This window comes from Adiantum capillus-veneris, chromosome 5 (assembly GCF_014529385.1).
Source record: "Adiantum capillus-veneris isolate H3 chromosome 5, ASM1452938v2, whole genome shotgun sequence".
NCBI lineage: Eukaryota > Viridiplantae > Streptophyta > Polypodiopsida > Polypodiales > Pteridaceae > Adiantum > Adiantum capillus-veneris.
Window position 1 is genome coordinate 56075992 of NC_140935.1, and position 25390 is coordinate 56101381.

A 25390-nucleotide genomic window follows, 5' to 3' on the forward strand; every position below is an offset into this window, starting at 1 on the left:
TGCTTGCAAAAACCATTCTTCATGATGAAGGCCACAAGAAGTAGAATCCAACAAGAGATGAGACACGCAGTGGTCATGACGATAAAGACACCATCATATGCAAACACCGCATATCCAAAAACTCAGCTCCTGCAATACACACAAATAATTATGGCCTCTCACAGTCCAGACGAAACTAGTGGGTTCTGGGTGCATAGTCCTGGTCATTCTTCTTGTGCACTTTTCCGGTGTATGAGGAGAGCGGCCAGGAGTGCCCTACCCGACTCCTAAAACAAAACAAAACAAAACTTATCAGAAACTGCACCTTTTGTGCAGAGCAAACAAAAATCTCACATAAAATTCACAATTACGAAATTGGCATATTAGATGAAAATTGGCACGAAAATCTCTCTCTCTGCGCAGTGGTTATAGCTAGAGATACACTAGAGTGCAATAGCCTATGAGACTATAGCAGCAAGTGTAATTGTTGGGCCTCAAGCCTTCACTTGGTTGTTGAGGCAACGACGCCTGTGCAGTGAATGCATTCTCTCAATTTCTCTCTTCCACCCAAGTGAACTTCACCACAAAAAGAGGGAGAAGTTTAGCATTCTTTGGCAATTTTTGAGAGATCTTGTGAGAGAGAGAAAGAGAGAGCGCTTAGATGAATCAATTCAATAATTTCATAATCAATGTAAACTCCTAAATCTTTGAAGTAGCATTCGAGACACAAAACAATACATTATGAAATCTCTTCATAATCTCTGCAAATGCAAAACATCGTGCAAGATTGCATCACCAATAGCCCCAACGTGGTCTAAGCCTAAGTTTGGATGACATCTCAAGGAATTGGTAAGGAAGTACAAAAGAGCAGTTGGGGTTTTGGAGTGGGGGGAAGAAACCAGGTACTTCAAGAACTCCATCTTGCACTGGTCTGGCTGACTTTCTAAAGTTGTAGGACCCACCTTAAAGCCCCTATTGGATAGAAACGACCAGGAAAGTGAATAATAAGGGTCTGAATTGGCTGGCTCACTTTTGGGACGGTAACATTACGAGCTACAAAACTGTTGACCTTCTGACAACCCAATATCAAACAACTTGATGGCTATGAGATATTGTTAGTCAACAGAGTGATCAAAGAGCTTGACAATGTTGTAATGTTAATCTATAAATCCGGCTTTGTGTGGAATGTCTGGAGATGGCCCGGAAGTAGTCTCTTATGGAAACCTGTCTAAAGGCATATATCATGCAATCATACATGAGAATAATTGGTCTATCTCCCTCAACATAATATGGAAGAGACAATGGCCGGAAGAATGGTGGGAGAAAGTCATGGAGAACATTTGGAAGCCAAAGTGGCTGCATCTTATGAAGATTTTTTTTATGGAAGATTATGTGGGGTGCTCTACTGACGGGCGTAAAGATCCAGAAGTAGGAATTGGGTCAGATAGAAGATTGGGGTGCAGGATAGCTAGTGAGGATCTTGTCCACCTATTTATGGAATGCCAGGCAATCAGAGGCTTGGCAAGAAAAATTTGCAAGTGGGTCCAAAGGACATGGCAGATCAGATTCTTCAAGACTGATTGTTCCTTGCTCTTCCCATATGTACTCAAACTGTCAGGTACTTTTTTCATCATATATGGGCAAGCAAGGAACCGCCATGTGTTTATAGGAGATTTTGACGCGACAAGCATCTCAGAGATTATACAAGAAAGCAGAGTGGTGATCTATACATTCGGACGCAAGCAAGACTCAAAAAACTAATCTAGGGCTACCCATGGTGTGTGTGGTCAAATTGCGATAAGTAAAGCCTTGAACTATAGTTCACCTACTTTGTTAAGCCGATGATAATAAGCCTCGATGAGAGGAGAGGTAGACATCTGACTTGTAATCTTCAACACCTTAAGGCTTGGCCTGAGCTTGAGGTTATTTTGTAATTTTATGTTGTGCTTAATACAATTCACTCACATATCGTGAGTTTTGAAAAAAAACAAAACACAAAAGATTGCATCACCAAAATAATATCACTCACACCAATACGTCAAGACGGAGAGGGACTAATAACCATCCATTTGCTGGAAGCTAAGAGGCAAATGTTTGTAATCCACTCCTTGGCCATAGCCTCAAGGTCTTGCTGATTGTGATCTGCTTCGGGTGCAGGATAGCTAGTGAGCATATAGCCCACCTACTCATGGAATGCCAAGCGATCACAGGCCTAGCAAGAAAAATCTACAAGTGGATCCAAAGCACATGGCAGGTCAGATACTTCAAGATTGATCTCTTCTTTGGTGGCAAGAAGTTAGCAAGTCTTGCTCTTCTCATTTGTACTCAAACTGCCAAGTACTTCCTTCTTTCATCATATATGGCAGGCAAGGAACCGCCGGGTGTTTGAAGGAGATCTTGGTGTGGCAAGCTTTCTCAGAGATTATACAAGAAAGCAGAGTGGTAATCTATATGCTCGGACGCAAGCAAGACTGTTTGACAAAGATTGCACTTCCATAATGTCACAAATAACATTAACAATTGTATACCAATTCATCTGGATTGTTGCAACACAACCATCTGTAATGGTTTACTGGTACTTTGTATGGTATTGGCAACTTTTGAGAGGCATCAATGACCATGCTACCCAGCACTTTATTGTTTTCCAGTGCCTGCAACCTATCAGCTAATGTTTTGATAATAATCAATGTAATGATGGTAGGCCATTCAGATGTGCTTGCCAACTCTAGACTCTTCTGTAATTCTATAGTTGTCTCTCGAGTGGTATTAGGCAATAGAATTGTTGTTGTAGCAAATGTCCCAAGAGCTTGTTCAGAGGGAGTTTTTGATTTCTTGTCAAGTGTTGACGAGGCAATAGAGTTGTTGTTGTTGTTGTAGCTAATGTCCCAAGAGCTTGTTCAGAGGGAGTTTTTGATTTCTTGTCAAGTGTTGACGAGGCAGTAGAGTTCTTCATACGAGCACTTAATTGATCCAAAACTCTCTGGTCAATTTTTGTTTCTTTGTTGCCGGCTCAGATGCACCAATTTCGACCTTCCCCAAATTGCTCTTTGTCTTGACCATATAACCATAGCTATTTGCCATGTCTAGGAGTCCAAACCACTGGTCTGATCCTTTAGCACTTTGTCTCCACTGATTTTTAGCAACACAACTGAACATTTATATGTGGTGGCAAACTAGTTGCTCAATAGAAAAAGTGCCACATACCACGCTTTGAACAAATTTTGTGTTTGAACTTTGAATGTCTGTAATTATGCTGCTAAACAGTATCCAACTAAGATTGATGGCCACTTTACTATTCATAGTCCATGCCAAAATCATGCTAAATAATTTTTTAGACATACATTGGGTTATCTTTATGCTGATGGCCTCAGCTCAAACTTGCAAGTTGCTCTATTTTACAGTGCCTAGACTAGAGTGCCCTGACCACCATCCTTGCTTTTCTTACTGGATTGATCAATTTCATTCAAAAAGTAGTTGATGGTGTCTATAGTGTAAGGTTGGGTTTTCTAATCGAAGGGTAACCCTGGACACATGTGAAATTTTTGCAATAGTCATATGAAGATTTCTACCATTAATAATGAATGTTTTAGTATCACATTCAAAGGTATCTATGACTTTGCCGGGATGATGGTGGCACCATAGCATTTAAGACACAAAACAGACATTATGAAATCTCTGCACACGCAAGACATCATGCAAGATTGCATCACCAACTAATATCACCCACACCAACCTCTAGTGGGGTAGAATCATCACCAATACGTCCAGACGGAGAGGGACTAATAACCATCCATGTGGTGGAAGCTAAGAGGCAAATGTGAAAAGTCCCCAATATTTGTAATCCACTCCTTGGCCATAGCCTCAAGGTCTTGCTGATTACCAAAAGAGAATTTTCACACAAAGGAGAAGAAAGGCACTATCTTTGAATTAAGTTCTTCATTAGTGTTCTCTCACTTTGTCTTTGGTGATGATCAGTCTTTTGATATTCCTTCGTTCTTTCCTTCGAGCTTGTTAATCGATATCGCCATATCATGCTTGCAAAAACCATTCTTCATGATGAAGACCACAAAAATTGCACTATCATTTGCGTTTAAAATCTTTTTTTGCGGGATTTGAAGCCTTTCTCTGTTTAGAAACTTCCCCTCCCTTTGCATTGCCTTCATCGAGAAGTAGAATCCAACAAGAGATGAGACACACATTGGCCATGACGATAAGACACCACCATACGCAAACACCCCATAATCAGAAAACTCAGCTCCTGCAATTCACACATACTTATCAGAACGCGCAGCTTTTGTGCAGAGCAAACAAAGACCTCACGTAAAATTCACAATTACGACATTGACAGATTAAATGAAAATTGGCATGGAAATCGTTGCTGTGTCTTTCCAAACAAAAATTGAGGAGCAAAGAAACAAGGAATTCCGAAACACTAAACTAGACAACATGAGCCAGTAAAATCCCCTCAAAAACACTGTTTCTAAGGGGGGCAATGTGACAAGGGGTGACATTCCAAAATGAATGTCCTAATTTATACCTTGTTGAAGGGCTTTAATGAGAGATCCTAGAACTCGATAACAACAATTCAAGTGAAACATTCTCAAAAAAATTCCGCTTCATTACCTCTAATAACCTCATTTAACCTGCTCAGAGGGCTTTTCAACTTCTTTTCCACAATTTTTGAGACCTTACCGTCTTTGCCAACCCCTTCTCCTGCACTCAAAACATTTTGTTCTGCTCTCGTACCGTTTATCTTGGGTAAGATGCTCAGCTTCATCACACAAAACTTTTGGCCTTGAAGAAGATCCTTCTGCTTCCACCAACGTTTGCTTTAATGCAGCATTCTCCTTCCTCAGTGACTCTATTTCCGCCTGGTGTCGAAGCAACTATTTGCAGAACAAAAGCATCAGTAAACATCACAAATTGAACAACCGCTAGCTCAGCTTGCTGTGAGCTTCCTTATACACACGAAGCAAAAACAAGCATACCGTCAACAGTATTGTGTTTTCAGTCTGCAACCTGTTAACCTGCAATAAGCAACCTCATTGAAGTAATTGCACTTAGTTTATTTATTTTTTGATTCGTAACATTAATGGTGATGGATGTTGCCAAGATATGATTAAAACAAAAGCAACAGCCTTCTATACTAGAAGAACACCCATAGGAGCCTTCTGAGGCACCACAGCTATGAATTGAGAATAAAATCTTACAACCATTGCTGATGTCCATCGATCATGGCTATGGACGTTCCATTCCAGTCTTAGGCCCCTACCATTCACATGAGTCTAGAGGAGCCCTTCAACTAGTCTATGGGTAAAAAGAATGTTTTCAACTCTTACGGCAGCCATTATATGCAGGACTCTTAACACACTAGACTCTCTGTTTGCAGCAAGCATGCCCACCGAATGAACCCAACAAAATGTCTATGTAATAGTCTTGGACACTCTAAGCGAGAAATTAATAGCAACACACGAATAGAAACTGCAAAAAACTGAACTAGGCTTGAATATCTATCTATCTATCTATAAATATATATATATATATATATATATATATATATATATATATATATATAGAGAGAGAGAGAGAGAGAGAGAGAGAGAGAGAGTCCGATCGAGAAATCAATAGCAACACATGAACAAAAACTGCAAATAGCTCAACTGAACTTGAATATATATATATTATATATATATATATATATATATATATATATATATATAGAGAGAGAGAGAGAGAGAGAGAGAGAGAGAGAGTTGACACAGGACGGCGGAGTTCCATCCTCAGATGCACTGGCCAAAAGACTGGCGCCCCTTTCAGTATTTCTTTCTTATTGGTTCGCAAAGATACAACACCAGAAGGGTCCAACTCTCTCTAAGACTCTCTGTCCAAATGCTCTCTGGAGACTGTCCTAGTGGCTCTTATAAACAGTACAAGGGATGCCCAAAAGTAGATCCCCAAAAGCTCTGGTTCAAAAGCACTTGACTTCAAAAGCTACTGCCTCCAAAAGTTGGTGCCTGAGTAGCAGATTCCGCAATTTGCGTCCAGCATGCCACATCAGCACTCAGCGGAAATTCCGATCAAACTACACGACGACACGTTTTGCCACGTCAACAATTTTGCGTAAGTTTTAGGGATCTGAGTAACTATTTATGCCCCTATCATCAGGTTTTTTTAAAACCCTAACCCCTTGTTATAGCGAGCTACCATGTCACAAACTTGTGATATACCCCCCTCTTGAAAGAATTGTAATCGCCCTTGATTACCCTTGCAAACAAACAAAAGCCAAAAAATTTCTTCAACAAACACCGACTCTATGTACTCATGCACCAGAGTGTGCGCTTCCAACACTTGCACAAAACATCTGTCACTAATCAATCACATTTTTGTCAAGGGTCCAAAACACAAATCACGATCATTGTAACCTATTTAGCAATCACATCTAGACCCCTTGCCAATCATTCCACGGATGTCTTAATCCACTAAATCTTGTTACTATCATATTCATATCCTTTCATACATTTCAAGAAAACCATGCCCATGACCATCCCCACAAAACAGTACATTTATAGAGCATACAATCCACAAATCAAACACTTAGTTTACACTGAACACTGAAGTGCAAGCATTCAGTATAGCCATCTCATCAAGTCCAAAACTCTTGATCACCTAGATCCTTGTGTAGCCATCTCATCCTTCCGGAACTCTTGATGCACTCAAAACAATGTCCAGTCATCTCATCTAGGTTGATAAACACTAATTTTATTTGTTAGTTTCCTTTCCTTGATTGTTATTTAGTTTTTGGGGACCCTCTTTTTGAAATCACAAATGCCCGGACATTGCATGGCCAATGAAAATGGCCGTTGGCCAATAGTTTGACCCACAAGAGTCGAGGCCAGACAGCCAGGAGATGGCCGATGGACAATGGAATCTCACTACAAAGAAGTGGCTACGCTCAGTTCAAATCTTTTAGGCCCCTCAACGAGACTTTATAAGTTAGTAGGTACTAGGAATTAAACCAAATGGGACAAACTGGAGACATGGCAGCAGATGAACAATTTGTAGTCCAACACACATCCAAAAGGTAGAATCCCAACTGGGGGCGCCCAAAAGAGAGTAGAGGCTGCATTTCCAGTTTTTTGTGAGTGCATTTTCAAGTTTGAAGCTTTGATGGAAAGCTTGCCTTCTTCCCTTGTCTCATGTAGAGCGATGATTTTCTCTAGTGCATCTCTCTCTCTCCCTTTTGCACATATGGTAATTCCCCACCAGTTGGCCTACTCAAATGACCATGTATAGTTTGCTAAGGCAAGAGCTTGAACCGGATTGGCTAATTGTTTATCCCCCATAGATACGCACAGTTCCATCATGAAAAATTGCCAAAACGGAGAGTTTTCTGGCGTGAAAACTCGTCCAAACCACAAGGGAACTGTCGCATTGCGTGTGCGAGATCTTGAGACACGCGTGGACGTGTTTGCTCCGCTCAAAACGATCCAAAACAGAGAATTACAATCTGTTGTGTTAATTTGCAGGTTTAGGGTTTGCACCTAAACTGCCTAAACTGCGAGATAACACGAAGGGAGCCTCGGGGAAGCCTTGGGGTGCTTATACACAACTTTGGGCACCTCACGTGGCCAAAAATGAAAATTACAGCATGCTGGAATTGACTTGCAACTCACCGGAAAGCTTCTAAAATGCAAGGGAAACCGTCCTAGATGTGTACTTTTGACCTACAGGGTTTTTTGCACCGTTATGCTGCCCAAATTGGGTCACAAACCTGAAATATCAGCCCTTGACAGGTTTGGACAGCTTGGTGAGAGTTTGGTGAAAGTGTTCGGGTCATTTATTTGCAATTGCCTAAAGATATACTGTCACAAACTGCTGATAAGTAAAGTAACTGAAGAACGGAGCCAACCTGCAGATCCCGGCTCAGAGGCCTACAGTTTAAACCCTAGAAGCAGCAGCAAAAGATGAAGCAGGACCAGCGCGCGCGCACACACACAAGATACACAGCCAGCTGATGACGTGGCAGATGTCACGTGACATATCCAACCCTATGTGTCCGTGGACAAGCTATAGCATGATCAGGGTTGGGTTAAGTCAGTCCAGTCAGTCTAGATTAGAAGTGATCTGGTACTTTTGTGAGTCTATTCGTAGACCGTGCATGCCCAGTCACTTAGTGTAGATGCATATCCTCTGGTTGCACACAGCATGATCATAAGCATTCCCATCAGAATCCATCAGAATCCTTCAGGGGAATTTTCCACTGCATTTAGCCTATTTTACCTATTTTTGTACTTATTTTACAGCATGATCATAAGCATTCCCATCAGAATCCTTCAGGGGAATTTTCCAGTGCATTTAGCCTATTTTACCTATTTTAGCCTCATTTTTCACTTATTATTTTTAAGTGACTTTTGTTGAAAAGTAGGTAGGGCAAATTGAGTAAGTTTGTATATAAGCAAACCTAAACTAGCACGAAATGGCAGAAGAGACAACAGGAGCCAAGCTCAGTAGGCAACTTCTCCAACAAGACCCCTTGGTGGATTTCCTGCAAGCAAGAAGAACCATCCCTCACCTAGCGTTTTCTCCATCAAGCACCCTCGCCTAGATCTGCATCAGCATTGCGTTTTCAGCATTTGGATCATCGCCAGAAGCAAGCCTTGCACTAGCGTTTTACATCAGCCTTGCCATCGCCAGCAGACCCCAGATCCTAGCGTTTTTTGAAATCTGCAGCCCTAGCGTTTTTGGACATTCCTAGCGTTTGTAGATTCCAGCCTTTACAGATATGAGCGAGACTTCTTTCCAGGAAGTGCACGCCAGTGGCAGAAAACCACACCACCACCCCCAAAACCCGCTCTCAAGAAATCTTCTGCTCACAAGAAGTATACAGAAAAGGAATTAGAAGAGGTGGTTGATGCACGAATTGTTCAGCTTTTTGACGGGCAGAACAAAGCTAAAAAGCACGGCAAAAAGCAGAAAGGCACTGACTTCCCGCGCTATTTGGGTTGTCAGTCGACATTTGAAAAAGCAAAGAAACAGAAAAAGTGTGTTCCATTTGAAGGAGTACCCAGTTCTTCTTCTTCTTCTTCTGACAGTGCTTCTAGCTCATCTAACTCGAGCGAAGAAGACCGCAAAGGCAAAAAGCGAAGCAAGAAACAACGCTTCGGAAAGGGCAAGAAAAAGGCAAAGAAGCCTAAATCTCGCCCAGTGAGAGACAGTTCTACAGAGGACTCGTCTACAGACAGCTCAGACTCTGATGACAAAAACTTTTATTGAAAGAAGAAGAATTTTTATAAAGTCAACCAATATGACCTTTTGGAAGATAAAAGCAAGAAAGTCCGAGAGACAGTCAATTAAATTTGACACATTTTTGGGATATTCCGATATAGAGATGCTTCGAAGGCTTTGTCTTTGTACAACAGTTTGACGTCGCTTTCGCGGGAGGACGCTACTCGGAGAGCTGCCTCTTACTTTAAGAGAATGCTCGAACTTGGTGGTCCACGCTTCTATTAAACAAGACTGCGCCAGTTAAATGGCTCAAATTTAAGAAGCTTTTTATTTCTTCTTGGCTGACTCGAGAGTATGAACGCGATATACGAGCTGCTTGGAACCATCTTCGGATGACCAAGAAAGATACAGTGGACACTTATTGCAAGAGATTCTGGAGCTCTTTTCTACCCGCCTCTTCATTCAAGAAGATCTCGTTCAGAGAACAGATTGAGCGGTTTACCTTGGGTTTACCTACAGAGATCCGAGATCACTGCTTGGAACAGAAGTCAGCTTCTATTCAGGAGTTGATGAGTCTTGAGAAACGGGGTTTTGCCATTCACTCTGGCAGTCTGACCTACCCCACCAATGAGGTCATGACACAAAGAGCCGAACAGACTTCGACGAATGAAAGTAGAAAGAGAAAGAGCAACTCAGTAAAGAAAGATGCAAGACCCAAGCTTACTCCTTAGGAGCGGGCTCGCTTCATCAGAGAGGGGAAGTGCTTCGAATGCGGGGAAACTGGGCATATCTCCGCGAAGTGCCCCAACAAGGCACCAAATGAACAGGATAAAGAAAGGCCAGAAAGTTCAAAAGCATCTGAGAGACGTGGCAGAAAAGGCAGATAAAAAGCAGAACTGGTACCACATTGCGTGGGGGCTGAACCAAATCAAATGAATGAAAGTACAAACTTTGCCGCTTTTGGGGCAGAGTGAAAGATCAGGAAGCTCTTTTGAAGGAGCCAAGGCCAACTTCTTTTCACTTGGAATTGGCGGCTCGATTTAAAATTACGTCCAATAGGCTGAGGCCACAGGCAGAGGTAGTTCAAGTGGCACCCGGACGGGATGTTTCCATTACACTGAACATTGGCAAACTTCGTATGCAATGATAGGGGTGTTTAGGGCACGAGGAGTTTTACGTATTTGCCTTGGAAGGTTGTGATGTTCTACTCGAAATTCCTTGGTACCACAACAACAACGCCGTGGTTGACTACCGGGTCGAGAAAGCAACTTTGACAAATGAAGGGCTCAGTGATTGTCCTTGATGAATTTTAGTTTCTTTACTCACTTTTTGGGAGAGAATTGAATGATGGATGAAGGTCGAATATGTTTTGACATGAACAAAGGAACGCCAAGATTTTTCTCCACACTCATGCCAATTGTTTTTCAGAGGGCCTGTTAGGCGGGTTACCACCTGCTCGTCCTGAAGATTATACTATTGATCTGATTCCTGGAAGCACGCGACCAAACCAGCCACCTTACCGTGTGAGCCGAGCACAGAACGAAGAGATTATAAACCAAGTGAAAGACTTCTTGGAAAAGGGTCTTGTCCAGCCTAGTACCTCACCGTATTGCTCTTTAGTGTTGTGGTTTTAGAGAGAGACGGATCTTGGAGAATGTGCATCGATAATAGAGCTCTCAACAAAATCACCATCAAGAACAGATTTTCGATCGATGATATACTCGACAAATTACAGGGATCCTCGGGCTTTAGCAAGATTGATTTGAAGAGTGGATATCATCAGATCCGAATCGCGCCCGGGAGACAACTACAAGACAGCCTTTCGGACGACTTTTGGGTTATTTGAGTTTTTGGTGATGCCTTTTGGCTTAACCAATGCTCTTGCGACATTTAACCGGATGATGGATATTATTTTTTCGAGAGTACAGGCTATTTGTTGGCACTTTCTTTGACGATATCATTGTTTTCTCCAAGAATGAGGCAGAACATAGAAATCATCTGCTTCAGGTCTTTCAGGTATTACGAGATCACAAGTTAGTGATTAATGCAAAGAAAAGTGAACTTTTCCTACCACACATACACTTTTTGGGACACATTGTCTCAGCAACAGGAGTGCAAATGGATCCGGCCAAGATAGAGACTATCCGTGATTGGCCGATTTGAAGAATGTCCATGAAGTTAGAAGCTTCTTGGGATTGCGTTCGTACTACAGGCGGTTCATTCGAAAGTTTGCAGAGGTTGCTTCCCCTTTGCATGTTTTGACACAGAAAGGAGTCCCTTTCTCGTGGGGATCCACAGAGGTGACTGCCTTTCAGACTTTGAAAGAGAAATTGACTACGAAACCAGTTTTGACTTTGCCGGACTTGCAAAAGTCGTTTGAAGTATATTGTGATACTTATGGTCGTAGTCTGGATGCGGTCTTAATGCAAGAAGGCCAATGTCATTGCCTACGAGAGCCGATTGTTCTCAAGGCCGGAATTGACAGCACAGAATTATGAGAAAGAGCTTTTGACTCGGTTATCCATTCTCTTACTCAGTGGCGGCACTACCTACTCGGAGCGGATTTTACTGTCTTTACAGACCATCAGAGTTTACACTACTTCTTGTCATAGAAGCAGCTATCGGAAAAGCACATGCGGTGGGCAAACATCTTGTCTTCACAATTTACTTCCGGATTGTCCATGTGTAGGGACAGAAGAAATTGGTGGCAAATACTTTGTCCCGAAAGCCGTTGGTTCTGGCTATTTCGGCGATACATCATAGAAACTTCGAGGTATTGGTCGGTCAGTACGCCACAGATACAGATTTTGCAGATGTATTCCGTTGAATACAGAAAGGGGAGATGGTAGCGGACTATTCCATTCGGGATAGCTACTTGATAAAGAAAACCATGTTGTGCGTTGTACAGCCATTGAGGGAAAAGGGTCTAACCGAATGCCACTATCCGCCTTTTACGGGTCACCGCAGCATTGCTACCATCTTGAAAGGGGTAGAGAGATACTTCTTTTGGCCAAGACTCAAGAAGGATGTGGACGAGTTTGTGCGTAGTTGCTTGGTATGCCAGAAGGTCAAGTTTGACAGGCATAAAGCACAGGGATTGTTACAGCCTTTTACCCATACCCACTTGCCCCTGAGAAAGTATTGCAATGAATTTCATCTCCCGAGAACACAGCGTGGGCACGATTGTTTATTGCCCAGGTCTTCAGATTACATGGCATGCCTGAGACGATTGTCTACGACAGGACCCCAGGTTCACGAGTTTGTTTTGGACGGCTATTTGGGAGAACATATGCACGCGGTTGCAGTTCTCGTCATTGATCCACCCGCAGACTGACAGGCAATCAGAGATTGCTAATTCAGTGGTACTGGATTTGTTGAAGTCTTCTTTGTTGGATTAGAAGGCTACTTGGGAAAGGTTTTTACCTTTGGTGGAATATGCCTACAGAAACACGTTTAAACTCTTTGATGGAGAAGGTGCCATTTGAGATTTTTGAATTTGCTACAAAGGTTCTACCCTTCCTTAGCACGGAAGATAAGATTTTTCTTTGAAGCCGACCTGTTCACGAGGGACTTGGTCCGGAAGGCTTTGCAGAAATTTCAGGAAAGACAGAAAAGGCAGCAGATCGCCATTATCGCGATTTGAAATTGAAGGAGAATGATTGGGTGCTCTTCCATTTTGGAAAGGCACGCCTAAGAAAGAAAAAGGGAAAGGAGCGGCTTCTTTGTAAGCTTAGCATGACATAGTGTGGACCTTTCCAGGTTTTCCGAAAAGATAAATGATATCTCCTTTGGACTGAAGCTGCCAGAATACTCAGAGGATTCACAAAGTTTCTTTTTGTGAGTCTCTTGAAGCCTTTTGAAGGCGATGTGCCTTTTGATGAACAACCCGAATTGGACGAAAACGAGCAGATACTCGTTCCAGAATAGAAATTGGCACGGAAAGAAAGAAAGAAGGTAAAGCGAACTGACGGTTCTTGGTTAAATTCAAGACCTACTTCGCAATGGATGCGAAGCGAATGGAGGAGGAAGACCTAGCAGATATTCCTCGGAATGCGTTTCTTTACCTTGAAGCTTTTTGGTTTAGCATAGTCTATTCCAAATGGAACCCAGAATTCAACTTGGCCGGAGATCTTGTGCAGTGGGATGCACAAGAGGGGAGTTACTCCGCTCCTTTGTCAACAGATGCCTCGATTTTTGAATACTAGAGTCACTAATGTCTCTCTGAGCTTTAGGGATACTGAGAGCTGACAGTATTTTGTTGGATGACTTTATGAAATGGAATTCCGGAAAATATGAAACTGACTTGTTCTTGACTTGTTTAAGTGCAGGAACTGATAGACGAAATGACTGGAGCATTTTGGTCTAATTGATCTCGAATAGACATGGTTGCAATAGGGGTTAGTCAATCGGACATCTATGAGGTCCCGACTGGATCTAGATGCGATTGCTAGCTACATTGCCGATAAAACATGGTCTAAGATCCGAATGAATATTGAATGTCATGTGATGTCCTGTGATGTCTAATGATGTCCTGTGATGTCATGTGATGTGATTGTCGTTTGGTACAGGTGCTAGATGTGTATTCCTAGTACGTAGGTACTAACAGTCAGTGTCTACTAAGGCAATTTCTGGTTTTTTTTGTTTTGTAGGCATAATCAAGGGCGATTACAATGCTTTCAAGAGGGGGGTATGTCACAAACCGGTGAGGTGGCATGCCAGTGCACATTCAGACACACCCGGATGGTACTCCCCTGGTGGCTGTCCCTGTACGGACCCGTACTGATGACGTAGCTGCCCATAGTTAGTGACACGTAGCACTGCTGACGTGGCGTCCGTACTAACACGTGGCAGCAGGTACGGATCTCCACAAATTGCGGCGTGTTTTACGACAAACAGCAGACTACGGCAGCTTTTGGAGGCTTTGCTTTTTGGGCTTGCTTTATTAAAGCCTAAACAGAAGAAAGAATTCTTTTGCTTTATTTTATTAAAAGCATAAGGAAGAGAGAGAAAGTGCCTTTGCTTTATTTTTTTATGAAGGCTTTTAGAACCCAAGCTTTTGATTTTATTTCTCAGCTTTTGGGGCTCTGCTTTTGTCATCCCTTGTACCTTTAAATAAGCTAGCAGGGCTTCTCACAACTCAGAGCATCTGGACGTAGAGTCTGAGTGTGAGCGCCTGCCCGCACTCTTGTACTTTGACCTCAGATTAATACAAAAAGAAATACGGAAAGGGGTGCCAGTCTTTGGGGCCAATATCTCTAGGCACGGAACTCCGCCGGGCCAGTGTCGCATAAATTGTGAACTGTGAACTGTTTTGAAGTGGTTATTTGGTGCTGTCACGGTAGATTTTTGACTTGGAGTGTCCAATTTTGTTACAGGAGTAGTGAGAAAACAAGAGTAGTGAGAAATGTTGTTTTGGTATTGTTTAAACCTTGGAATGACGCAGACGAGATGTCTGGGGAGCATTTCGTTGAATGCTTGGAAACCTCGGAACGACGCAGACGGATTGTCTGGGGAGCGTTTCATTGTATGCTAGAAAACCTCCGAACGACGTAGACGGGATGTCTGGGAAGTTTGGTTGTATTCTTGGACCTCAAAGTGATGTAGACTGCGGTCTGGGGAGTGTTTGGTTGTACCAGTCCTCTGAACTCATAGCCCGAACCTTTTTAGGTTATCTGCGGAGGCAGTGACGAGGTAGACGTTGAGTAGCTTCATACTTCAGACCGTTTGTCTCGGGGTAGTGCCTTAGCGGTGTTGTTCGTTGTGTCTTGTGACATGCATATGTGAGCATTTGTGTTGCATTGTGATGTGCCAACCACTCAATATTCCTTATTGGATGAGATACTTCTGGGAAGTCAACGACCTAGGAGATTAAGAGTTCCGATCTGGAATGAGACTCCTTATTGAATGAGATTCTTCTGGGAAGCCAATGACCTAGGAAATCAAGAGCTCCGATTTGAAATGAGAAAACTGGTTGTCCCTCGGATTGTCCCTCGGGATGACCCTTGCAAATTTTTGAGCTAACTTGAGTTGTCTTGCAGATATGCTGTAATCGGGGACGATTACTTTCTTTCAAGAAGGGGGGATGTCACAAACTGCTGACGTGTAAAGTCACTGAAGAACAGAGCCAACCTGCAGACCCCGGCTCAGAGGCCTAAAGTTTAAACCCTAGAAGTAGCAGCACGAGATGAAGCAGGACCAGCACACACAAACACACAAAAAAAAACACGCAGCCAGTTGATGATGTGGCAGACCTGCATGGATTTCCGGATTTTGCGCTGACAAGTGTTGACGTGACAGTGTACGGATTTTCGCGTTTTGCGCTGACGTAGCACTGTACAGAATTCTGTACTGATGCTTTAAGACTAGTTGCTTTTGATTTTGAATGATTTTCATGTAATTGCTTTTTATGGCCAAGGGCCTTTAAATTTGAGCCAAGGGCTCATTCTCTGGCATGCTTCAATAAGAAGGTGCAGAGGGTGGAGTACCGGCATTGTACTGAGTTCAAGTAATATAAAAAAATACCTAAGGGGCGCCAAGGTTTGGGGCCAATACTCCCTTGGGTGGAACTTCGCCACTCCCCGTGCCGTCTCTCTTTCAGTTGAGTTCCGGAGGGGTTCACTTTACATAGTATATAACCTATCACGTGAGTTCAACAAAAGGGTATTTAAATCCCTTAAAACTTACATAATAAATTTACATAAGGATATGTTATTTACAAATCTCAAAAAAATTTACAGAATTTTTTAAAAAAGGGTTCATTATATTTCCTAGAAAATTCACATAATAGGGATTTTAGAAAAAGAGCCTGAATGCACGTGATATAGTGGTCTTAAATATAGTGAACCCCCCAGGGTTAAGTTGTTATTGAAGTGCATAAAGTTGTTCACTCTGTTCTTTTTCCTTGGCACGTAGTGCCCGTCTTGTGACATATATCGAAAGAGGGCGCCAACCTTTGGGGCCAATAGGGTGTCTATCTACTTGGGAGCACTCTAGCTACCAAGTCGTGAAATGTTTTGAAGTGGTGAATTCCGGTTATAGGTTTGTATTCTAGAGTGCTACAAACCGGTTTCATGGTTCAATTGCCAAGATAAAAGGGCGCTAATCACACTAAATCGTCTGTGTCCTAGAGTGCTACAAGCCGGTTTCATGGTTCCATTGCCAAGATAAAAGGACGCTAATCACACTAAATTGTCTGTGGCATGTATAGGATGCATGCAATCGAGGACGTTTGTGATTTATAGAGAGGGGTATGTCAAGACTGTGACAAAACACTTCATTTGTTGGTTTCCTTCCCTTGATTTTTATTTAATTTTTTAACCCTCTTTTTGAAATCACAAATGCCAAGACATTGCGTGGTCAGTGTGAAACGGCCATCGGTGGCCCATTCCACCTATTCCCTGTTACTATGGAGTGCACCCTGCTATAAATATGTACATGAGGACTCTTGGACAGAGGATGTAGCTCTACGGATTGCACGTCCTGCTTGGATATGCGGCTTTTTCAAGGTTGTTCGGATATAGATTACTCCCCATCCAAGCCTGCCTCGAAGATTACGAGATTAACTATGATGGCATCATTAGCTCTCTCTCACTCACCCCATGAGTATAGTCTCATGGAATGGTCGCCTTGGACAAGAGTTTCAGAGATGCCTTGTGGGTGGAGCGACTGATATGCTTATGCTCTAGGAGCATCACTTGTGTGAGAGCCGTATCACGTGCTGTGGACAGATTTTGTGGTCGCTATGAGACCTATAGGTTAGCTGCTTTTGGGCCCTGTGACATTCACGAAGGTGTATGTATGACTATTGCGGACTCATGGCAGCAAGCCATTGTCGACAGACGTATTAGTGTGCCATGCACGGTCCAGTGGGTCACTATGCAGTTACATGGATGCCTTGTGGGATTTACGCACCCAACCATACGAGTACACGAGCTGAGTTTTGGTTACATTTGGTGGAGTCCCTACCTCATGCAGAGTAGTGGTGCATTGGAGGGGAATTCAACATGCTTGAGGACCTCGAAGAGGATCGGGGATAGTCATACTACTATACAAGGTCTGAGTTGGCCACTTGGGAACGGCTATGTATGACCTTAAGGATCTCGGACGTATGGCAACATGTTGGCTTTGCACGGCCCTCGGAAAACCTCTCTTTTCTCAATCAGACAGCAGAGTAAGCAGAGTGAATCCAGGATAGATCGCTTCTATGCTAGTGATCACTTTTGTGACTTGGGTGGTTCAGTATGCATTTTGGCAAGGACTACTTTCTCTCATCATGGGCAAGTAATCCTTACTCTAGCCGACAAGCCAAGGAGTGACAGTGTTATGTTACGCATCCCTGAGAAGATTCTGTTAGATACAGAGATCAGAGAGCAAGTGGTTACGTTGTGGACCGAGAGTTTGGATACACATGGGGATGTTGCTGCTAGAGTGGTCAATGGCCTCAGAGAGCTTAGTCGTTTCTTCCTTCAAGAGTCGAAAGCACGACTGGCTGCGGTCCGAGAGGAGACGAAGTGACTACGTCACGGTATTGCCTCCTTACAGAGGATGCAAAAGAGACACCTAGATAGTCCCTGGATGGAGGACCGCATGCAACAAGCTCGACAGGAGCTCATCACCATTGAGGAGCGGCGGCATGAGTTTGCTTAAAACCAACAAGCATCTCAATGGACCAAGGCAGGCGACAGAGTTACTGGAAATTTTTTTGAGATGGTGGGTCCCCGCCATGCACAAACAAGTGTTCGCCAGTTGAAGAGATAGGATGGGACGATAGCCACAGAGCCTGAGGACGTACGTGCAGTAGCTACTAACTTTTACCGAGAGTTTCTCTCAGGAGCTGAGCCGCAATCAGATCGCAAGGATGCATGAAGAGAGTAGATGCAGGCACAAATGCCTTGTCTCGTCATTAAAGAGAGGCGACAGATACTTCAGAGCCTTCTCCTGCCAAAGGAGCTTCAGGCGGCTCTCTGAGCACTCCATCGTGGTAGTTACCCCCAGGAGAGGATGGTTTGACTCCCAACTTTTTCTTCAAGTACTAGGAGGTGCTTGGACACGACCTATATACTGCATACCAACACACTTTGCACACTAGAGAGATGACTGATAGCATGAGCAAGGTTGTCGAGGGAGATCGCCAACAACATCTGGAATCCTCGAAAGGACTCTTCACCGGACCACTCTGATGTGTGGGCCGTGCGATACTTGAACTTCATAAAGGTTTGCAAAGTCTTCTTCTTTGGGCTGCGCCGAAAGCGACACAAAGTCATCTTCAATGCTTCCACTTCGTCTAGAGTCATGCGTCGACCTTCTTCAAGAATCTCCGAGGATGAAAATTCTTGAAACCACTTCCAACACAAAAACATGAACATACCTATTTCATGTAAAGTGACTAGAAAAATACTATTCCTTCGAAAAAGCTGTGCATGCAATGCAGATGAACAAAGTGACGGAGTGCCAAACCGTGCATCAAACACACGCAAACAATTGGTCGAATCTTGACTTTATGATCTAAATCAATCAACTGTGGCAAAACACAATGGAAATGCCTATCCTTAATTCTCAATCCTTCTTGTGCTCTTCGGATATTGTGTCATGGCAAGGAAGAGACATGGAATGTGAATTCCTTGGGTAAAAACACTTCATCTTTTCATGAGTAATCCGCATACATCAGTGCTCATTCATGAGTGTATCATGCTCATCGTACAATATGGCATGCCTATGAAAAGGGATCACATAAAGACGGTGACTAAAATACATGAAAGCATCACGAATGAAACACTCAAACAATGCGTGCTGACTAATCACTCGAACACATAATACTTTTTGTGGGGGTTCTTTGGATCTCGAGTCAAGAGCCAAGATTGGTTCTTCGTGATCGAACGAATCTTCCTGTGGGGGTTCTGTGGACCTCTACTCGAGAGCCAAGATCGGTTCTTCGTGATCAATCGAATCTGCAATGAGGTGAGCTTCACTAGAAAAAGTATCAACTAAACCATCATCATTGTAAACAATCACATCTTTTTCCTGCAAATAATCATGCTTGTGAGTAATCACCTTTTCATCATGCAAATCATTATGGTTATCATTATCATGCAAGTCATCATGCTTGTCATTATCATTCCAATCATGTGTGTCATGCTTGGGAGAAGAAGAGACGGAGAGAGTCTCCTTTTCCTGAATCTCTTGCAGCCTGCACTTGAGAAAAGAGTCGCAACATCTCTTTCATGTGTCGGTCGCTCATCTCTTATCTTGCTTTGTTCTCGTGATCAAATTCTGCTTGTCTTTCTTTGTTCTCGCGATCAAATTTGGCTTGTCTTTCTTTGTTCTCTCCTTGTCTTTCTTCGCTCTCACGATCCAATTTGGCTTGTCTTCCTTTGGCTTCCAAGAGTGCTTGCCCGCGCTCACGCGCTATGGCTGCCATTCTGTCTTCGTAGTTACGATCAATTTCTGCTTTTCTTGCTTCGCGTTCTAACTTGCTGTCCATAAACATCTGCTCCAACTCCTCCATAGGAGTTAGTGCAATCCTTGGCGTAGATGGGGAAGGGGGAGGGTCGGAAAAACTTCCTCGTGGGGAAAACTCTTCTTCGCCACTCCCATACTCACCACCTCCATGCGAAGTATCCATTCCGCTTCGGGTGACGACCATCCACTGAGATCTTTGGTTCTTAAGTTCACGAGAAACTTGGGTTCTTGTGGGTCTTGGTTCTTGGGTTCTTGGGGGTCTTGAGGTTCTTGAGGATCATGAGGTTCTTCTTTCACTTGCAATCTGTGTTAGAGAAGGATCTTCTCTTCACCCAAGCTCTTCTCTTTCCTGTGGGCGCACCCCTTGGCAGCCTTGCGCTCACACCAAGTTTTCTTTTTCCCACCTCTCGTCGATTGGCCGGGCCCGCTAAGTACACGGTCTGCTCTCAATGAGTGAAAAGAGAACAAGGGGAGGCTGGATAAGCCCTTCTTTCTTGGGTTTCCTATCACTCTTCAAAAACACGATTAGGAATAGACACACCCAAGAGGACTTAGGTTACGTGCGACCGCAACAAGCAAAAAAAAATTATGTGGTTCTTTCCTTGAGTGATACAAAACACTGCCAAAGCTCTGATACCAATGTAAGGTGCAGCAGAAGTGAATGTTGAACTTTGCTCAACATGAGTGCTCCGATGTCACAAGGACGTGGCAACTGCTAACTTTAGTTGTTGGTTTCTTTCCAAGGGGTTTTGTTTTATTTTTGAGACCCTCTTCTTGAAGAAGCAAACGGTCGGACATTGTATGGCCAATGTGAACGGTAGTTTCACCCGCAGATGGGTAGTGGTCGGCACTGGAATTCGTATGGTAAGAGGGTGTCTAGGCTCAGAGCAAGATCATATAGGTTCCCCGATCGCACTTAGCAAGTTGGTGGATACTAGGAAGTGAACTCAATAAAGGCCTAAAGTCAAGGTGTGACTACCAACAGAAAGTATCCGACAGTTGGGCCACATTGCACTTTTGGATGCGGTCTCAATGAGGATTGATGGTCAGATGACCACAGGGAGCCCAACGGAATCATTTCCTAAAAATTAGGGAATTGCTATTCTGGGCCACGAAATGTGTTCGCGTCATTACCTCCGGTATGACTAGGGGAACACTTTACAACTCTGCCGCGAAGTCAATTGAGCAACTAGTCGGTAGATTTTTAAGCGGCGAACCCGAAACGGGAAATGGTCTATAAATGCGCCAAGTGGCACACTCTTGTGCACTTTCCTCATGCAAGAAGAATTGGCGCTGAATTTCATGCTCGGAGAGGCCTCATTTGCAAACTGTCACAGGTTAAGAGCTATGGAGTGCTTCCTTTCCCTCTTATGTATAGTGCGGTGCCAGAAGCGATGCCCTCCACGCTACGCACTGCTCTCTCTCTCCCCTATGAGCAATATGTTATGCCCCTCTAGTGGGCTTTTCATTTGACCAATGTACAGTTATGTGGGTTCCTGTGCGATTGCCGAGGCAAGAGCCTCTTGCACAGGTACTGGATTAGCTAGCGGCTAATCCCCCACAGGTACAGGTGAATTCGGAGAGGTTTCACGTGAGAAATCTCGTCCGATTCAAAGGGCAAGTAGCCCTACGATGCGGAAGCTCGAGGTCTTGCTACAGATGCGACCGGCACGCGAAATGGAGCCCAAAACAGGGAATTACAGCCTGCTGTGTATTTTTGCAGGTTTAGGGTTTCGGCCCTAAATGGACCCTAATACCCCCAGGAGGTTCAGGGACACGAGGGGACCGCTGTACAGGTGATCTGGCGCATTTTCCGGGCAGAAAACAGAGAATTCAGCGTGCTGCAGATTCTCGCCAGGTTGTGCAAAGTGTCTGTATGCATCGGGAAAGTCATCTATTGCGTGGAGAAACTAACTCTGAAGCGTCCTAGTACAGTTATGTTGCCGAAATCGGGCCAGAACACGTGTTTCTTAGCCTTGATTGTGCGGGGCAGCTCGTAGGAGATCACAGGTTTTATTCCCTTCGTTAAAGAATAAAGAAATACTGAAAGGGGTGCCAATTTTGGGGCCTACAGGTTGTCGGCGTCTGCTCGGAGCATTCTAGCTTCCGAGCCGTGTGTGTACTTAGGTGTTAATCCCCGTTAAAGGTTACCTTTGCAAAGTGCTCTGTGTGTGTCTAAAGTAAAGAATTTCAGGTGAAAGCCAACGCCTACCGCCCCACGGGCCGGTTTCAAGGTTCCATCGCCGGGATATCAATCACTTTTTGGGTAAAGACACAGAGTGCAGGAACGCGGGATTACACTATGCCCGACAAGGGGAAGGGCATTATGGAAGAGGGTTCGTCTTCAAAGGACAGGCAAGAGATCCCTATGGTTTTTGAGATTGGCGAGAGCTCACGGCCACGTCAGTCTGTACCTCCAGTCAATGTGAATGTCCCTCCAGTAGTACAGGGCTTTATGATTGGGCAACTTGCGGATGATGCGTTTAAGACTCAGTTAGTTGCCGCGGTGAATGTCTTTTCGCAGCTGGTGCAGAATCCAAGGTTTATGAAGTTCTTGCAAGCGACACCAATGCAACAACAAAATAGGCAACCTACGCCGCGTACGGAGCTTGTTGATGCTCAAGCCTAGGTACTTCATGCGGCTCAGGAGGAAAGGGAACACTCGCATGTTGTGGAGTCAGGGGCTCTAAAACAGGTTGCTCCTGTGCTTGAACAGGTGGCTAGAACGCCTATTCCACAGGTTATGGCAGTTCAGCCCACCACCTTTCGGAGCCAGCATGCTGTCTTGAATGGACAGGGAACTGGATACCAGGCTATGCACTCAGTTTTTCCACCACCCACGGTACATCCTGGGTACATCCTGAGTATTTCGGGGGTGGATCAGTGTTCCAAAGTATGGCTGGTTATGCGCCTGGAAGTCAGCCGTACATGCCAGGAACAATGTTCCGGGGTATGCAAGGCATCATAGCCAACCCCATGTATGGTAGTATCGGCATGCAGCAAGGTTTTCACTACAACCAGGGCCAGTTTGGGGTGTCACAGGGTCATTTTGGCATGGCTGGTTTTCTGGACAGCAGCCAGATATCGCACCTTTGACGCAAAATGTGAATGGCCAAGATGTGCTGATCATGCCTACTACAATGCCCATGTAGCAGACCATCCCTTATGACAACTTGGGGGCACTAGAGAAGTCGAAGGATTACAAAGAAGATGGTGCAGCTATAAAGTTCAGTACCTTCAGTGGTTTCGAGGATAAGACGAAGGCTCTTACCTTCCTCCAGCAGTTTGATACAGCTTATGCGCGAGGGAATTTTACAGAGGCCTCGAAGGTCAGGAAAGCTCCCACTTTCTTAGAGGACAATGCGCTTACATGGTGGACGACATTGTTAATGCAAGGACAAGCACCCGCCAGTTGTGTTTACTTCAAGCAAATGTTTGCATCTGCTTGGCTGTCAAATGAATTTGAAGCCAACGTCATGACAGATTGGCACCAGCTTACTTCAGCTTCGTGCAAGAGCTTGCTGGAGTACAATAGGAGGTTTTGTAAAGCATTACTCTTAGTGACCTCCTACAGATTTGTGCCATTGATAGAGCAGATAGAGAAGTACTGTTGTGGGTTGCCTAAAGGGCTTCGCGATTACTGTACAAAGAATAGAGTGGCTACCCTCACTCAGCTTATGAAAGTTGCGAACACTGGTCTTGCCTTGTTGAAAGGAGAGGACAGTGGATTTACGAGCAGCGACAAAGGAGGGCACCAAAAGGAAAATTCAGCGAAGAAGCCCTTTGTGAAAACGGCTCCTGATGCGTCATAGGGGTCAGAAAAGGCCACCAAAGACAAGGATTCAGCCGGGACTTCTGGAGCGCAGGCAAAGAAACAGAAAAGGAAGCCTTTTTGTGCGCAAGTCACTCGAGGAAAAGAAGGTCCTAATGGCTGAGAACAAATGCTTTATATGCGAGCAGCCTGGTCACTTTTCTATCAATTGTCCACAAAGGAAAAGATCAGCTGATTCAAAGGATAAAGAAGACCAAAAAGGCAAGAAGCCTAAACCCACGGCAGGTTTAGTGCCAGACATGGTGGGTGACAGGCCCAACACAGATGCCAGTGAGTTATGTAGGGCATGGGGTAAAGTTAGGGATCAGACGGCACTCATTTTCTTTGATCCAAGTACCAAAGCCAACTTTATCTCACCAGAGCTAGCTATGAAGCTGGGCATCAAAGCTGAAGAGATGGGGTACACAGCAGAGGCAGGGTTGGCATGTCCTGGCCACTCAGAGTGTGTTACTCCCATCATTGGAAAACTGCGTCTGCATATTCAGTCATATGTGGACACAGAAGAGTTTTACATCATGCCGCTAGAAGGTTGTGACGCCTTGTTGGGGATCTCGTGGATGTTCGAGTGCATGGAGTCTTGGATGCCTACAACAAAAAGATAACTGTACAACATAGGGGCAAAACTCGCATCTTGGATGTAAAGCTTATAGGAGAGTCAGTCCCTATTGTATCTGCTTCTGCTATCACTTCTGTAATAAAGAATCATCTTTCTGTGTACTTGATTTTTGCACGTGATGTCTCAAATAGTGATCAGTCAAATTTATCTGTGTTAGATAAAGAAAGGTCAGCATTTTTGCAAAAGTTTAGTGACTGTTTTTCTGATTCATTACCGCCGCAATTGCCGCCAGAGAGACCTGAGGACCATCGGATAGATTTGGTGCCAGGGTGTAGCCCACCAAATAGACCTCCCTACAGGGTTAGTGCGGCGCAACAAAAAGAGATTATGGGCCAGGTTGAGGAGTTATTAGAGAAGGGGCTGATTCAGCCTAGTTCTTCACCCTTTTGCTCCCCAGTGCTCCTAGTGCAGAAGAAGGATGGCTCATGGCGCATGTGTATTGATTACCATACGTTGGATAAGAATACCATCAAGAATAGGTTTCCTATTTCTCCAATTGATGATATTCTCGATCGTTTAGAGGGTGCTGCAATTTTCAACAGGATAGACCTTAAGAGTGGGTACCATCATATTCGTATAAGGCCAGAGGATGTGCACAAGAGTGCGTTTAGAACGACATTTGGTCTGTATGAGTTCCTAGTGATGCCATTTGGGCTAACAAATGCTCCTGCCACGTTCAACAGAATGATGGACCGGATTTTCTGCTCACATCAACAGTTTGTTGGGACGTTCTTCGATGACATGATAGTGTATTCGAAGAATGAAGAGGAGTATAGGCGTCACTTGACCATTGTGTCCGAAGAGCTACGTAGTCACAGGTTACTTGCCAATCCTAAGAAAAGTGAATTCTTCCTCAAAGAGATCCACTTTCTTGGCCACATAGTCTCAAAGGATGGTGTTAGAATGGATCCCGCAAAGGTCGAAGCTATCAAGACATGGCCAGACTTGAAGACTGTGCACGAGGTCAAAAGCTTCTTGGGATTGTGTTCCTACTATAGAAGGTTTATCAGAAATTTTGCAGAGATAGCATCGCCTCTTCACGCTTTGCAAAAGAAAGAGGGCACTTTCAGATGGACCCAAAAAGAGATTTTAGCTTTTAGTCTCTTAAAGGAAAAGTTGACTTCAGATCTAGTTATTGTATTGTTTTGCCAGATTTCAGGAAGTCATTTGTGGTCCAGTGTGACGCGTGTGGCAGTAGCATCGGAGCAGTGCTAATGCAAGATGGACGGGTAGTAGCTTATGAAAGTCAAATTTTGCAAGGGCCAGAGAGGACTATGCAA

The 25390-nt window shown here is 44.0% G+C and overlaps 1 protein-coding gene across 3 annotated transcripts in view; it reads right to left on the bottom strand.

The window, feature by feature from the left end:
- Positions 1-3535: 3535 nt before the first annotated feature.
- LOC147457352 (dynamin) overlaps positions 3536-25390 on the bottom strand; it is a 104183-nt gene continuing 82328 nt past the window's right edge. The window contains exons 6-8 of one of the 3 annotated variants that reach the window (XR_015188102.1): positions 4968-5006; positions 4603-4865; positions 3536-4237 (exon numbers count right to left, since the gene is read on the bottom strand). Coding sequence is in view for 2 of the 3 variants with exons in the window: in XM_086512249.1 (XP_086368375.1) it covers positions 4231-4237; positions 4672-4865; positions 4968-5006 (240 nt within the window). In the remaining variant the exon portion in view is untranslated. The remainder of the gene's footprint in view (positions 4238-4602; positions 4866-4967; positions 5007-25390) is intronic. The other 2 variants (XM_086512249.1, XM_086512250.1) reach the window with 2 other exon arrangements.